This window comes from Gouania willdenowi, chromosome 12 (genome assembly GCF_900634775.1).
Source record: "Gouania willdenowi chromosome 12, fGouWil2.1, whole genome shotgun sequence".
In the NCBI taxonomy this organism is placed as follows: domain Eukaryota; kingdom Metazoa; phylum Chordata; class Actinopteri; order Blenniiformes; family Gobiesocidae; genus Gouania; species Gouania willdenowi.
The window spans coordinates 15413761-15429759 of NC_041055.1; the positions used below are offsets into that span (position 1 = coordinate 15413761).

At 36.8% G+C, this 15999-nt stretch overlaps 1 protein-coding gene across 1 annotated transcript; it reads left to right on the forward strand.

Annotated features, from left to right (window-relative positions):
- Positions 1-11074: 11074 nt before the first annotated feature.
- Positions 11075-14714, forward strand: clic3 (chloride intracellular channel 3). Its single transcript, XM_028462228.1, has 7 exons — positions 11075-11413; positions 11529-11651; positions 12219-12328; positions 13347-13472; positions 13576-13670; positions 13778-13953; positions 14049-14714. The coding sequence occupies exons 2-7, from the start codon at positions 11598-11600 to the stop codon at positions 14211-14213; spliced, it is 726 nt and encodes a 241-aa protein (XP_028318029.1). The 5' UTR covers positions 11075-11413; positions 11529-11597; the 3' UTR covers positions 14214-14714.
- The last annotated feature ends 1285 nt before the right edge of the window (positions 14715-15999 follow it).

Consider the following 15999-nt stretch of genomic DNA (forward strand, 5'->3'; position numbering starts at 1 on the left):
ATTCACCTGACACTTCCCGGCCACCGTCGTAAATGCATTCACCTGACACTTCTCAGCCACCGTAAATAAGTGCACAAGACGGCATGCTTTTCAGGAGCCAGCGTGTCAATATTACCAAAGCAATGGACCCAGAAATGCTGAGACGCAATACTCTTCTCTGGCCTAACATGCATAGGGAGAGTCGAGACTATGTGCAGCAGTGTTTAGTGTGTAACGAGTATGCCCATGAGCAGCAGAAGGAGACTATGATGTAACTCCCCATATGTCCCTGGCCGCTGTTCTATCGGCTCTTAAGGAGTCTGATGGCAGAGGGAACGAAGGAGTTCCTCAGTCTGGTGGTCCTGCATTTCACACTTCTGTACCTCCGTTCTGATGGTAGAAGTGTGAACAGTCTGTGTTGGGATTGTGTGGGTTCTTTAATGATGGAGCCAGCTCTCCTGTGAACTCAGCATTTGTGTATGCTCTGCACAGAGGGGAGTGGAGTTCTGGTGATTTTTGATGCCGTCTTCGCCACTCTCTGCAGGCGTTTACGGTCCATGGCCGTGGTGAACAGGTGAACTGCTCACTGAAGTGGACCCCAGGTATTTTATACTGTGATCAAATTGTGATTCAGATTCAGAAATCTTTATTTGTCCCCGAGGGGCAATTCAGTTTCAGATACATCCCGACCAAGAAACATGAAAGACAATAACATATCACATGGGGGACAGGTACGGGAGTACTGGGGAGCAGCCACAAGAGCAGCGCTTCATTTCTTAGATGAGAAAGATGAAACAATGGGTGAGAAGAAGAGCAGAAGGTCCCGCCCCTACCTGTCAGGCGCTTGTGTCGGCGCAGGACTGTAGCTCAGTAAATCGGAGCGATTTTGACGTAGCCAGTAAATATCTCAACAAACTAAATGCTTGTTTATCAGAAAACTGCTCAGTAAGAAGGAGAAAGACCCGAGGACCCTGTGCACCGTGACTTGGCTGATTTTCGAGGCGTGTAGTCCAAGCATCACAATGAGAAGAAACGCAGCCGCAGAGGACGTAGAAGAAATCAGGAAGTCGCTTGATTTTTTGTTGGAGGAAACAACGGCAATCAAAGTACAACAAAAACAACTCCTCGAGTTGATGGAGGAGGTTAAACAGCTGAGGATCGAAAATATGGAGAAAAATAAGACAATTGCGGACTTGGAGAAGAGAGTGGAGGATTTGGAGCAGTACACCAGGATCAACGACGTTGTCATCACAGGGCTAAATATCAAGCCCCGGTCGTATGCCAAGGCTGTGACCGGTGTCAACGGGACGGAGCCCGACGAGCTGGAGGTGAGCTCCGCAGAGCAACAAGTAGCAGCCCTTCTCAAGTCCAAAGGGATCACACTGGATCTGGATGACGTCGAGGCCTGTCACCCTCTCCCTCGGAGGAGAGAGAACGACGTCCCAACTATAATCATGAGATTTCTCAATAGGAAAAAGAAAATTGCGTTGCTGAAACAAGGAAGGAACTTAAAAGGGACAAATGTGTACCTGAACGACCACTTAACGAAGAAGAATGGAGAAATTGCTCGAAAAGCCAGGTACCTTAGGAAGCAAAATAAGATCCAAAGCACTTGGGTGAGTAACTGTAAAGTTTTTATCAAACTTAATGGAGCCCCCGAGCAAGCAAAGGTCTTGGTTGTAAGAAGTATGGAGGAGCTGAATAAATTTGACTGAGGTAAATGCAGGATCTATAACTTGATACCTACGAAAATGACATCCTTTTGCAACTCACTTACTAACAGTGACAATCAGGACATAAGAATACTTCATAGGATTATGGACAATGAACATCTTAAGATGGGGTTAAATGACAGCACCAATTTCAATGAACATGATCCAGACTTCGAAATGGACCCTGATAACATGTTTTTTTCATTTCATGACATTGTTTGTAAATATTATTCAGAGAAAGAATATAATATGATCAATTCAGATGAGAATTTGTCATTTATACACTTCAACAGCAGAAGTATGTATGCAAACTTTAACCACATAAAAGAATATTTACAGCAAATTAAACATCCTTATAGTATTGTAGCAATATCAGAAATATGGTTTAAGGAAAACAAATGTATTCAATTTGAAATGGATGGTTACGATCTGAACTATGTGAATAGAGAAAATAAGACGGGTGGTGGTGTGGCTATATATGTCCATACTTCAATTAAGTACAAACAAGTGGAAAGTATGTCACTAACAATAAGTGATGTACTAGATTGTGTCACAATCGAAATCTCTTGTGAAAAGAAAAAAATATATAATCATCAGTTGCATATATAGACCACCGGGTTCAAGTATCGAAATATTCACTGAATGGATAGAGAAACTGTATTCCAACATAAATAAAACACTATTCATTTGTGGTGATTTTAATATAGATTTGATGAATCCAAATAAACATGCAGTTACAGATGAATTTGTGAATCGAATGTACAGTATGAACCTATTTCCGACTATAACTCGGCCCAGTAGAGTTACAGAAAACAGTGCCACACTCATAGACAATATTTTTACGAATAAGAGAATATATTAAAGCCAGTGGACTAATGATATGTGACATATCTGACCATTTACCAGTTTTTGCAATTTATGATGATAACTATAAAAAGAAAGATATTAGTCAAAATCCTGTTTATGTACGGTTAAGATCAGAAGGATGCAATAAATACATTTAAAACTGACCTACTAAAACAAAGCTGGAATTGTGTGTATGCAGAGGGAAATGTGGATAAAGCCTATGGTATATTTTTAGAACGGTTTTGTTCACTGTACAACAGGCATTGCCCCGAGCAACAATATTATACAAAGAAGAAACTTCCGAAATGTCCCTGGTTAACGAAAGGCTTAATAAATGCATGTAAAAAGAAAAATTATTTATATAGAAAGTTTATAAAACAGCGGACAAAAGAAGCTGAAAATTGCTACAAATCATATAAGAACAAATTAACAAATATTATAAGAGTAAACAAGAAAAAGTACTACACAGATAGATTAAATGAGAATAGAAGCAGTATGAAAGGGATTTGGGGCATATTAAATGGGTTATTGAAAGTTAACCAAAGGAAGAAGTCATATCCAGATTCCTTTGTTATCAACAATGAAGAAAACTCGGATATGCAGCATATAGCAAATAAATTTAATGACTTTTTTGTGAACATTGGACCAGAATTGGCAGAGAAAATTCCAAAGCACAGTAATGATAAACTGGATGAATCAATTATAGAATGGAATCCAAAGACCATTTTTCTCTCTTGTGTAAATGAGTTTGAGATCCTTAACATTGTTAATAAATGTAAAAACAAATCCTCGATTGATTGTCATGGCTTAGATATGATAATAGTGAAAAAAGTAATCGACACTATTGTAAAACCCTTAACTTATATATGTAACCTTTCTCTTCAAACTGGAACATTCCCCAATAAAATGAAAATCGCTAAAGTAATACCCTTATACAAAGATGGATCCAAAAACATCTTCACTAACTATCGACCAGTCTCTCTGCTCCCCCAATTTTCAAAAATATTAGAAAAAGTTTTTAGCAAAAGGATGGAAAAATTTATTGATACATGTGGGATATTGAATGAGAGTCAATATGGCTTCAGAGAAAAGAGATCTACTACAATGGCAATTCTGGAAGCGGTGGAAGAAATAACTACAAATCTTGATAAGAAGAAATTTGCAATTGGAATATTTATTGATTTAAAGAAGGCCTTTGACACAATAAATAATTCAATTTTACTTAATAAATTGGAAAAATATGGTATTCGAGGAGTGGCTGGGAGCTGGATGCAGAGCTATTTAACAGAGAGACAGCAGTTTGTTAAGATGGGGGAGTGGGAGTCAAAATGTCAGAACATAGTTTGTGGTGTTCCTCAAGGATCTATATTGGGTCCTAAATTGTTCAATCTCTATATAAACGATGTATTCAATGTGTCTAAAGTGTTAAGAATGATATTATTTGCTGACGACACCAATATTTTTTATTCTAATGATAATTTCAACAATCTCATCGATATAGCAAAATTGGAATTGACTAAGATAAAATCTTGGATGGATATTAATAAGCTTTCACTAAACTTAAATAAAACTAAAGTAATGATGTTTGGTAAATTTAAATATCAGGATCGGGTAATCTCTATAAATGATATTACAATAGAAAAGGTGTCTGAAAACAAATTTTTGGGGATGATTATTGATGATAAACTGAATTGGAAACCGCACATCAGACACATTCAAAATAGAATCTCAAAAAGTATTGCAGTGATTAATCAAACTAAGCATGTGCTGGAGTATAAAGCGCTTCATCTGCTGTACTGTTCTTTGGTCATGTCGTATCTGACATATGGTATAGAAATTTGGGGTAACAATTACAAAAGTTCATTACATTCCCTTTTCATACTCCAGAAACGAGCAATCAGAACAATTAATAAGGCTGGGTATTATGAGCACTCCAACAAATTATTTCTGCAATCTAATCTATTAAAACTGTATGATTTAGTTGACTTTTATATGGTACAACTATTATACAAAGCTACAAAATCATTGTTACCAGCTAAAATTCAAGAACTATTTGAATTAAGAGAAGGGGATTATGATCTAAGAGGATGTATGATCTTTAAAGTGCAGATGGTGCATTCAACCAGAAAAAAGATGTGCATTTCTGTGCTAGGAGTCTGGCTTTGGAATAGGTTAGAGGAAGATCTTAAGCAGTGCCCAACTCTTTTCAAATTCAAGAAAAAGTATAAAGAAAAAGTTTTACTTGAATATAGTGCCGATGAAAGGATTTAAATTCTATTTGCTACGTAAACAGTTGCATGATGCAGAAGCTGTACATGCGCCTGGTTATGGATATCATTATGTTGCTTGATGATTTCTTCGGATGGAAAATGTAACCACTATTTTTGTTTACGCAAGAGTATAGTAAAACTGTGAAAGTACTGTATGGATAAAATACTCTAAGAAGTAAAATTATTTTCAAAAGTTACTCAAGTTCATGAACGTGAGTAAATGTAATTGAGTACTTCCCGCCACTGGAATTGAGTTTTTTTTTTTTTTTTTTCTTCCTTTTTAATTATTATTTAGAATATAAGCGGATTGTGCAATATCACCAGGAAATGTAACCGTTTATTATATTGATTACGGGATAGGCGTATATAAGCTTTTGGCTTCAGCCTATTCCCTTTTTGAGCTACTGTAACAGAATAATGTGAATGTGAATGTTGTAGGAATGTAAAATGTAAATTGCTCAAAAATAAATAAAAATCAAATCAAATCAAGAGGTAAAAAAATCAAAAACCAAACTGGGCCCTCGTAGAGAGGGCAGAGTTTGCAATCTTGAAAAAACTCTTCAGCAAACATTGCAACAAAAACCAACAAGCACAACATTCAATACAATAAAACAGCATGTTAGCACAAGGGATGGGCCTTAGGATGGGTAGTTTGCAAGTCAGCCACAGGATGGCGATGCCCTAACAGCTTGCCTCCTGCCACAATCTGCTGGGAAGGAGGAGGGGTTGGAGCCAAAGGAGAGGTAAAAAAAAAAGGGAATAGATCAGGGAAGAACAACGTCTGCATTTTATTGTCAGTAGTTCTACATCAGGAGAGCAGTGACATGAGACCAGCTCACAGTTGTTGCACCAGTTGTTATTTGAATATATGTAAACACAGCTGCCCTCATCTCCCATCTTGCATTTAAATCCAGCTTCAGGTAGTCCAGTTTGTTCTCCAGGGAGCGGACATTAGAACACAGGATGGAAGGAAGCGGCGTTCTCTGAGGATTAGCTTTTAGCTTGGTTGCTAGCCCCGCTCGGCATCCCTGCTCCTGCTGCTCTCCTGACGTAGAACTACTGACTATGAAATCCAAGCATTGTTCTTCCCTGATCTGCTGTAACTTTTGGCAGTTTATAAAACTCCACATGTATTTCATGGTCTGACCGATTAGTACAGCCAAAAAGACAGCAATAGTTCACAATTTCCTCTCAAAATTCGGGATTTTCTCGTTTGTGTGCTGTTTGTAAACCGGCTGCTTACCTCCAAAATAGCGACTTCCGGGTTGATGATGCGGTTGATGACGCGCCATGAAAACCCTCCATAATGATAAAATAAAAAAACAGAAAGAAAAGAAACGAGAAGGATATTATACAATGCGTGTAATGTTTTCTACTTATTAAGTTGTTTTGTGGATGTTCTTTTAATAATAATTTGTTGTTATTCTTCTGCAAAGGTTCTGGTTGATAATGACTTGCTGTCTTGTCTTGATACACAAATTCCAATGTGCTTTATTGTTTTGCATTGTGTTCTGCTAAAGGAAGGGAGATTTTGTGGAGTGACAGCTCTCTCTTGGGACACAGATGGCTAATGTCCACTTTGGTGTAACAGTACCATTCTGTTATGCGCGTAGCCAGTGAATACAAGCTGCTATGAGACACAGCCTGACTGTCTGTTATTAAGGCATCCACACATGTACTATATGCCCCCTGTCACCCCTGCTGTTCAATCTAGCATTGGAACCAAGGCACTAGCTATATCTGTACATGCACATACAAATATTTCTGGAATCGTAGTTCATCAAGTAGAACGTAGTGTAACAGTCACTTTTGAATGTATAACGCCCCAAGGTGGCGCCTCTTTTATTTTGGTATGGTTATTTGGTCACTCTTATTCGTTTACTTCCTCTTTTTTACTTTAATGTCGTGGACATCGGCCGCGTGTACTCAGACCGATGTGCAATGTGACGAGTGGTGAAGCTCTCATATTTCTAATTTAGAATAAACAAGACTGTGTGGAAATCAAGAAGTCTTGCTCATTTTGCTATCCAGCAGCACACGTCTGCGGCAAGATACATCACCACACGTTACAATTGACTCTCATTACTGTATATGCAGATAACATAATATTATTTTTCTCTCAATTAGGTTAGTCTATCTCCGCCTTGCTACAACTAATTGATGAATTTGGTCATATCTCAGGTTATACAATAAACAGATATTAATAATCTATTTTCCTGCTGGACAAGAAAGAGAAAGATAAACCCCCTGCTTTGTAACTTCACAGTTTGATTCAGTCCACAAGTTTACTCATTTAGGAATTCAAATACTCCCAAGTTTGGATCTAATAGTTCAAAAATAACTATGAATCTGTATCTAAAAAAATAACTGATAACGTTAACAGATGGATGCTTCTTCTCATGTCTCTGATAGGCAGAATCAACAAAATTAACATACTTCCGAAACTACTGTACATCTTTCAGAATGCTCCCTTGCCTCCTCCAACGGATTGGTTCAAGAAGATTAAAACATTGATACTGTTTTATATGGGAAAAATCAAAGAGCTAGGATAAGGCTCCCCAGTGCACAGAAATGGTAAATAAGGTCTTAAGCCCATCTTTACCGCTGTATATTTTCTCCGACTAAGAAGCTAACTTACTTAAGAAAACTAGGAATCCAATTAGAACATGGTTAAAGTATAGTACAATGCTAAAAGAGTGTATGAAAGAACCAGTTACTGTCACAGCTGAGCCCAATATGGGTAAACAAATAATTTAAACCAGGCAGAGCAGATGCAGTGTTTAGACAATGGGCATTAAATTAATTGGAAAAAAATTGGGATTTATATACTGCGAGTTCAGATGATATGTCATTTTAAATTCTTCAACATAAATATAGTATACATAGGAAGTACGTTTTCACATATCTTCAACTTAGAAACTTTATTGAGAAAAAACAAAGCAATCTTTTAAAACTTAAATCTAAATTAGAGGTCTTGATCACTGAACACAGTTAAAAAAAGGAGCAATCTCAGAATTTTATTGATTACTGGTGTCAAACTCCTCAACTGTTAAACTTGAGGCATGGAGAAAGGACCCAGAAATAAATCTGTCTCTTAAAGAATGGCACTCCGTTTGTATAAAAGGCCAAAAACAAACTATTAACTCAAGGTTAACGATACTACAATATAAGTGGTTGATGAGAGTTTACATCACTCCAGTTAAATTGAATAAATACATAACTTCCAGAAACTTGTACAAAATATAATGAAGAAAAAGGTACACTGTTCCACTGCATTTGGGAATGTTGAACAATTCATTCATTTTGGGATGCAGTTACTCAAACTTTAAAATACATTATCTCAAAAAGCTTAACTCAGGAAACTGCTTTTTCTTATTCTGGGAATTTATCCCAAACATACCAAATACACTAAATGTGCACGGTTGTTTATTGACATGGGTAGGTATACTTAAAGACAAATGTCTGATTGCACTGAACTGGAAAAACTGTAGGGCTCCAAGTATTGGACAATTGGGCTAAACAGATGTTGACAATTCTACCACTGGAACTGATTACATGTTTGGATCTATCCGAGGATCGAAATGAGGAGGACTCTTGAGACTGATTGGACTTGGGACTGTACCTTGCTTGAGTTTATTTAGATTTTTTAAATCTGCTTTTTAATTTACCTTTTTGTTTATTTTTTCTTGGAAATATTTAAGTCTGTACACATTTGTAGCTTGTCATTCTTTGTGAAGAAACAGAAGCAAGGATTTGTGTCAGAGAGGTTGTATCGTTGTGCGTTGTAAAAGCTAAAAATAAAAATATATATTGTTGGGGAAAAAAAGCGCTTTTAAAACACGTGCATATAAAGCCTGCCGTGCTTAAATCCAATGCGTTATTTCAATACAATCAATTACCTTTTAAAATTTTTTAGATCGATTAATGTCATCCGGAAGGCCAACTTGCCAAGCACAGATCGATGTAGTTGGATCCTAGGAAATTGAATCGATTCATTGATCTAATGGATGAATCATTACACCCTTACTTAACATCTGCTGTAACTGTAGTGCTATAAAATGCTTTTTTACTACAGGAGGTACTTGAGAGAGAGAGAGAGAGAGAGAGAGAGAGAGTGAAAAATTAACAAATAAAGTGTCAGTCTTAAATCCCACCTCGGGTGTGCGATGACTGGAAATGATAAAACTATAGAAATAAATCTATTCAGGAGCCACTAAATTGGTATTTTTCAACCATGGGGTTGGGATCCCATGTGGGATCATCTGGAGTTTAAATGGGGTCGCCTGAAATTTCTGAAAAATTCCAATACATTTTTTTATGATTTATGATTATTATGATTCTTTTTCTTAAATTAAAACACAATCTTAAACAACTGTATTTCTATACTGTTACTTTGTGAAATGTAAATCAAGTTCAACTAAAATGCAGCTCGGTAGTTAGAGAGGTAAGATACGTCACACACGTAAACCCGGAAACATAACATCCCTCCCTTAAAGGTACAGTCCTTTGGTGAATGTTTCTATTGTTTCACTTGTGGGTCACCACACTGCACTAAATACTGTTTCTTTCCACTTATTTACATAATGAGATACTTTAGAATGTGTTATCACTCGTTCATTCAAGCTTTATGCTCTATAGTTGTTTTTAAATTGTTTTATAAGCAAAATGTTGTAGTCGGACAAAGGGGATACTTGGATTCAGAAATAAGAGAAAGGGGGTACTTGGACCAAAATAATTTCAGAACCACTGCTTTAGACAAACAAATATATTGCTGATTCCATTTTTCAGTGTTGGAAGGAGATTATAGCAGAGTTTGCTAAATCTATTTCCAGGTATGCAGGCTTTCTTCCATAAAAGTAAAATAAGGTCACATTAGTGAGTGCGTTTCAGGCCATACACAACACAGAGGGAGTGTTTATGCTTTGGTGGTGACAATTACTTGAAAGTGTTATTAACTACAAACAATATTGGTGCATTAGAATTGTCAGGAAACAATGGCAATCAGACACTCTTAAATTTTACAAGGATTTAAGGAAGGCAGTGGCTATCTGTACGGTTGCCGTATCAATATATCGACATTCTATCCGTACGCAGAGCCCCTATTTGGCCAGTTTAGGTCATGTGATAGGTCAGTCAATGGCCAGTTTAGATCACGTGACTAAGACTAAACCTTACCCTAAACCTAACCCTAACCATAAAAATTGTTGGGATATTGGGTTATAACCTAACCCTAACCCTAAACCCAACCCTAAACCAAACCATAAACCCAACTCTAAACCCAACTCTAAACCTAACCCTAACCCTAAACCTATCCCTAACCCTAACATGCTAGTACTTCTACTTTGGTAACCGTACCAATAGACAGTTTCTTTAATGAATCCAGAGCACCAAACTGAAGATAACAGACAGAGATCACACCCATGTACAGTATGTCATTTATTTTCCAAGCTTCCTCATGCATAAAAGCACTGTTGTGTGTACCATGTCGGTACTGTGTGATATGATATTTCCCAGGTTGATGATCTTTATCTCTCTTCTCAGCTTTCACCTTTGTTTTTGTCTCCATGTCAACTGACAGGCGGGGGAGGCGTTTCTGACTCCGGTCCCAAAACCACAGTGTTCTCAGCAAATACCTGCAGCATGAGGACAAATTTCACCTGTCAAGAAAGCTGATCAGCAGCTGAGACGAGGTTGTGTTACAGGCTCTGTGTAAACAGAGTTGAGGAATGAGCCAAAGATACCAAAGACAAAAACGCAGCTGAAGATGCCAAACAAATGAATTATCAATCAATCAATCAATCTTTTATTTGTATAGCTCCAAATCATAACCAATGGTATCTCAAGACACTTTACAGTAGAGCAGTCTTAAGGACGGACTCTTCATTTTATGGATACACACATATGCATATATACGTATATACACATACATATGTATCCCACACCCAACATGAATTCATCATGGCGGCAAGGAAAACCTTCTGTTAAGCAGCAGGAACCTTGTGTGGATCCCATTCCTATGATGAACAGCCATCCACGTTATGCTGTGTTGGGTGTGTGCAGAGGAAAGGGTGGAGACAGAGTTGTTGAGACTCTGTAACTCCACACTAAGGATCCCACGGACCTGCAAGACAAAAGCCAGAAGGAGTACAGGAGCAAACACACAAGGGATGTTAAACAATTAACATGGTTGAAAAAGATTGCAAGGCTTGCCTTCAATGAGAACATTTCAGATTACGTTTTTTTTTTTCATCAGAGATTTGTTTTTTTTATCCTGTCCAAATTACAATTGCCAACCAAAGATTGGATGAATTCTTTAAGGTGTCAATGTAACAATTGGAACACGTGGAATCTTTTCATCCTCACTGCGGGGTTGTTAAGAGGAAAATTGAGATTGGCAGATTCCTTTCAGAGGATATGCTGAAAGGTGGAGTCTGCGAGGATAGATCTAGATCTGCTGGTCTGACTGGTATGGCTGGGGGTGTAGCTCGTTGCTCAGATCTTCCAGAGGTGTGGTTTGATGCAAACAGAAGCAGGTGGAGAACTGAAACGAGGCTTGTTGAAGGGTGAAACTCTGGAATAACGTTGAAATTTTTCTGAGACGCCATTGTGAGTATGACCCGTGAAATATGTCTGAAACTAATATTTTGAAACGTGTGTGGAAAATTATGCTGCAAAACAATGACTGCAGCTATAGTTACAGCTTTGGTTTATCTTTGCACAGCGTGTGACGGAAACAGATTTTAGTGGATCGAGGTGAGACAGCTGGACATTATTTGAAAAGGAGACAAACATGGCAGAATGCTTGAATCATTCCAGTGATCCGAAGATTGAACTCTTTGTCAAGGTAAGACATGCAGTGAGTTGTTAGGTGGGTAAACGATTGTGTAATTCCCATAACTTCTAGGAACTAATCCAATTCCTGCATCCCAATATGGTAAACTTAGCTTGTTGCCTAAATTCTGCACCAATGGCTTCAAAACCTAAGACATTTTAATTAGATGTGTTATTATTTGAACATAATTCTAACTGTGCACTTAAAATTAGACACTGCATACAGAGGCGATTATGAATAATAGGATACTTAAGAGCTGTAATTTACCCTTTCCTTATTTTAAAAAAAAATTCTGATTCCTCTTTCTAAACACGTGACTATAAAATTCTCAAGATACAATGTTAAGGTAAAATATTAAGGTTTGATGTAAAGAACTTTTAGGTATCTGCTGAAAAATACCTCAGCAGCTTACAAGAAAAGACAGAGCAGAGCAGGCTCAACAAGAATGCCTTTAAAGGAATTCACCGTTTGGTTTGATACATACCAACATTTGTGCAATAGCAAATTCACAGGTGGTTTTAACAGTTGAGATCATTGAAAATTGTTGCCACAGTTACAGGTTTTTGTTTTGTCTTCCAGGCCAGTGAGGATGCAGAAAGTGTGGGGAACTGCCCTTTTAGCCAGAGACTCTACATGATCCTTTGGTTAAAAGGAGCACACTTTACTCTAACTACTGTGGACATGAAGAGGTGAGAATACTCCCCAGTCATTGTTTTCAGGGACTGAAACACATTTATCACAAATTCTTATTTTTTCCTGGAGTAGTGTCAGCAAAATGTTACAATCAGTGTTTTCATTTCGGAAAATTGTTTTGGTCTAGGGTGACACTGTTTTACTGCACCTTTGGTAAACTACTACCACTGTCCCACATCCTATTACTCAGTGTAACAAACCACAATTTCAGAACTCTTTGACAATCACTATCATTACTGAACCAAACAAAAAACAATCAGAATACAATTTTAACTTTTATTACACCTCTCCAGTGTTTTAGAAGCTGGGTGTGCGACAGTGCGCACACTGCAGTCTTTACACAGCTGAATGAACAAATGAATGAATAAATTTACCAGCAACTAATCGCGTATTTGTTTATTTGCTCAAATCTGATTAACATACAATCCCTCTGTCAATATCTTATTTAATTCAGAGGGTTTTACTACAGTTTCAGGACGCATTAGAAATTAAAAACAAAATGACTTTGTTTGGATCATTATTATATTGAAAATATACTGTGCTATTGTATAATTAATTTTTATTCCATTTTATTTTACTTCAATACAATCCATTATTAAAAATTGTTCAAAAATGTATTTTTTGACATTATATATATTTATATATTATAAATTAAGGTACTACTATATTTAAAGAAGGTGTTGATATAAAGAAGTGAGATGTATGTATACTGTATTGTGGTGTATTAGGTCGTTAAAAAGCGGTTATTTAGCCTTCTTTCAGTTGTTCCTGAAACTCGTATTGCTATTCTGATTACTCAGCATTATCACTGAACAAATATCCCTTTTCTTGGTCAATGATATTAATAAAAGCTGCATCTTTGAAAACTAATGCAAAAAACCTTTTTTAAGTGCACACAAGGAAACAAAGAAAAACACTTTAAACATTTTTGTTGAAAATGTTGCAATACTGAGTGTCATGACTATTTAGTAAGCTCTTTGCAGACTTTTTATTGTTTACTGTGGCTTTGAGCAGGGCACCAGAAGTCCTGAAGGATTTGGCTCCAGGCTCTCAGCCTCCTTTCCTCATCTACAACGGTGAACTCAAAACAGACACCAACAAGATTGAGGAGTTCCTGGAGCAGACCCTTGCTCCACCAAAGTGAGTAATAAACTGTCAACTTTGTTAGTGTCTTTTTATGAAACGTAAAACACCTAAACTCTTTTTTTTTTTTTTTTTTTTTTTTTAAACCTGCACATGACAGCCATCCAAAACTGAGCTGTCGATACCGTGAATCCAATAATGTTGGAGAAGACATCTTCAGGAATTTCTCTGCATACATTAAGAGTGACAATGCGCGTAAGTGAAGTTGATTACATTTTTGTGGACATAGACCCGTGATGAAATGTAGACACGTACAGTGCAGACGCTGACATAAAACTGACATTTTACACTGCTTCTTCCAGACCTAGAAAAGAAATTTCTGAAGACCCTGGTGGATTTGGATAAATACTTGCTGACACCTCTCCCTCATGAAATGGATGAAAACTCAAACATCACAGAGTCTGAACGCAACTTCCTGGATGGAAACTGTCTTACGTTGGCAGACTGCAACTTGCTTCCCAAACTCAACATTGCTAAGGTACACAGAAAATCTCTGTAAATTTAAATCCATTTCATTGTATCACATTTTCCTTTAATTTTTTTCCCCTATGATGATAAATATTTCCTTTTTAGGTGGTCTGTATGAAATACAAAAGTTTTTGCATCCACGGAAATTTGAAAGGTCTGAAACGTTACATGGAAAAAGCCTACAGACAAGATGAGTTTTTTTACACCTGTCCTAACGACAAGGAGATAATCGATGCCTACCATGGAGTGGCCAAGCCCCTCAAAAAGTAGATCCAGAGGGAGTAAACCAGGATTTGTAAAAACTAAAAATGAAAGCCTCAAAAAACATCTTTAAACAAACAATGAACCCTGTTTTATTCTGTCAGAATCTTGTGAGACTGACTTAAAAAATTTAATATTTACATGCTTAGACAAGACATTAAATGTTTAATATATTGATTAAAGTTTTTATTTTAATCAGTTTGTTGTGTACATAATACTGTTCATATATTGTATCTACTATTATACTGATTATTGCACTACTGTAATGTTGATGGTTTTTCTTTGGCTCTGTGGGTTTTCATAAAATTACTACGATAACCATTAAAGAAAATGTTTGTTTTTTAAAAACTAACCCACATAGATGTGTGTGTGTGCATTTATGACCTTGACTGTGAATAGTACAAATACTTTGTATTCATCTTTGTGTAACTAATGAATGTTAAACTTTATAATGTCTACATTTTAACTGAAATAGAAGAGACATAAATAAATGGTGATATGTTTTGATAATCAAGTCTAACAAAAACCCCATTTGTTGCTTATTTATTATTTCATACATTTGGTAGGAGGTAAACATCGTAAAACTCTTTTAATCTCTGTGCCAGCTATCCCTTATCTGCTCTGTTTTCTTACCTTGTCTAATGGTGCCTTAGGAAAGTCTGCTTCATTTGGGCCGGTGTGAACATGCAAATGAAGCCTAGAGCGGATCAGGCAAGCAAATTTAAGGTGTTTGTTTTGGCCGGTCTCGGAGCGTTTCCAATGGATTTCACTCCTCTGACAGTTTTGATGGAATTTTCAGGAAACATCAAAAAAGAGATAAGGAACGAATGGCGCTGTGGGTGGGCAGAAGAACCAGCTAGCTAAACAAAACATTAACACCAGCACAGGACTTTGTTGTTGTTCCATTGTTGAATGCTGTGAAAAGGGAGAAGGGGTGGGATTTTTGTGCGCTTTTACACATTTGTGAGATCCTTCTCATTTCAGATTATCTGCCAAGAGAAGTCTGTACTCAAGTGACAGCGTCCCAAGCGAGTAGCACATGCAACTGCACCAGAGGCTGTTTAGAACAGATCAAAAAATATGGGCCCTGTTTACAAAACAAGCCAACTCAAAATGATACAATTATAAGTTATTCTCCACCTATTCGGCCCGAGTTTAGAACTATACCAGAATTGTAAGCCAGTCATGTCTTCTGTGATGCTCTGAGTGACTGATCTAAATCACCTCAGTGCAGTGTTCGGTGTTAATTAATAAGTGTTTGTCATTGTTTTGCAGCTCAAGTAAAGTCTGCATTTTAGCCTATGTTGTACTTCACTGTACTTAACCTGTCCCCTACATGTTAAATCATACTTGTTATGCTCGTCACCTATTTCTATTTCTATTCTCTCCTGATTGTTGATGGGAAGCTAGGAACCAAGTTTATTTTAAAGTTTTGTTCTCACCTACTTAGAAGTCATTTGATGAAACAATGGCCTCCTCTGAATTATTTTTCCAACTATGTTGGACTGTAACCAAGCAAGGTTAATGCTCAATCACGTGTGAGCAGAAATGTGTCACAACATAATGAAAAAATTAAATGTATATGACGTATGGAGACAACCTCACAATACCATATAATATATCTTAAATAGAGTGAGCATCTAAAAAATACAGTAATATTATCATGAAAGGGTCAATATTAAAGATCTTTGGCATTATATTTAACATATTTTTTTTCAATTTGATATAGAAGAGGTCTAGTTACTATAAATGAAATAGAAAAGAAGAAAGTTTACGTAATTTAGCAAATAATAAA

Bases quoted from the DNA above. Each gene is read 5' to 3' on its own strand.
- clic3 (XM_028462228.1), top strand. From the start codon at position 11,598: ATGGCAGAATGCTTGAATCATTCCAGTGATCCGAAGATTGAACTCTTT. The intron at 13,473-13,575 runs GTGAGTAATAAA...TGCACATGACAG, and splicing joins CAGACCCTTGCTCCACCAAA to CCATCCAAAACTGAGCTGTC. The intron at 13,671-13,777 runs GTAAGTGAAGTT...TGCTTCTTCCAG, and splicing joins CATTAAGAGTGACAATGCGC to ACCTAGAAAAGAAATTTCTG.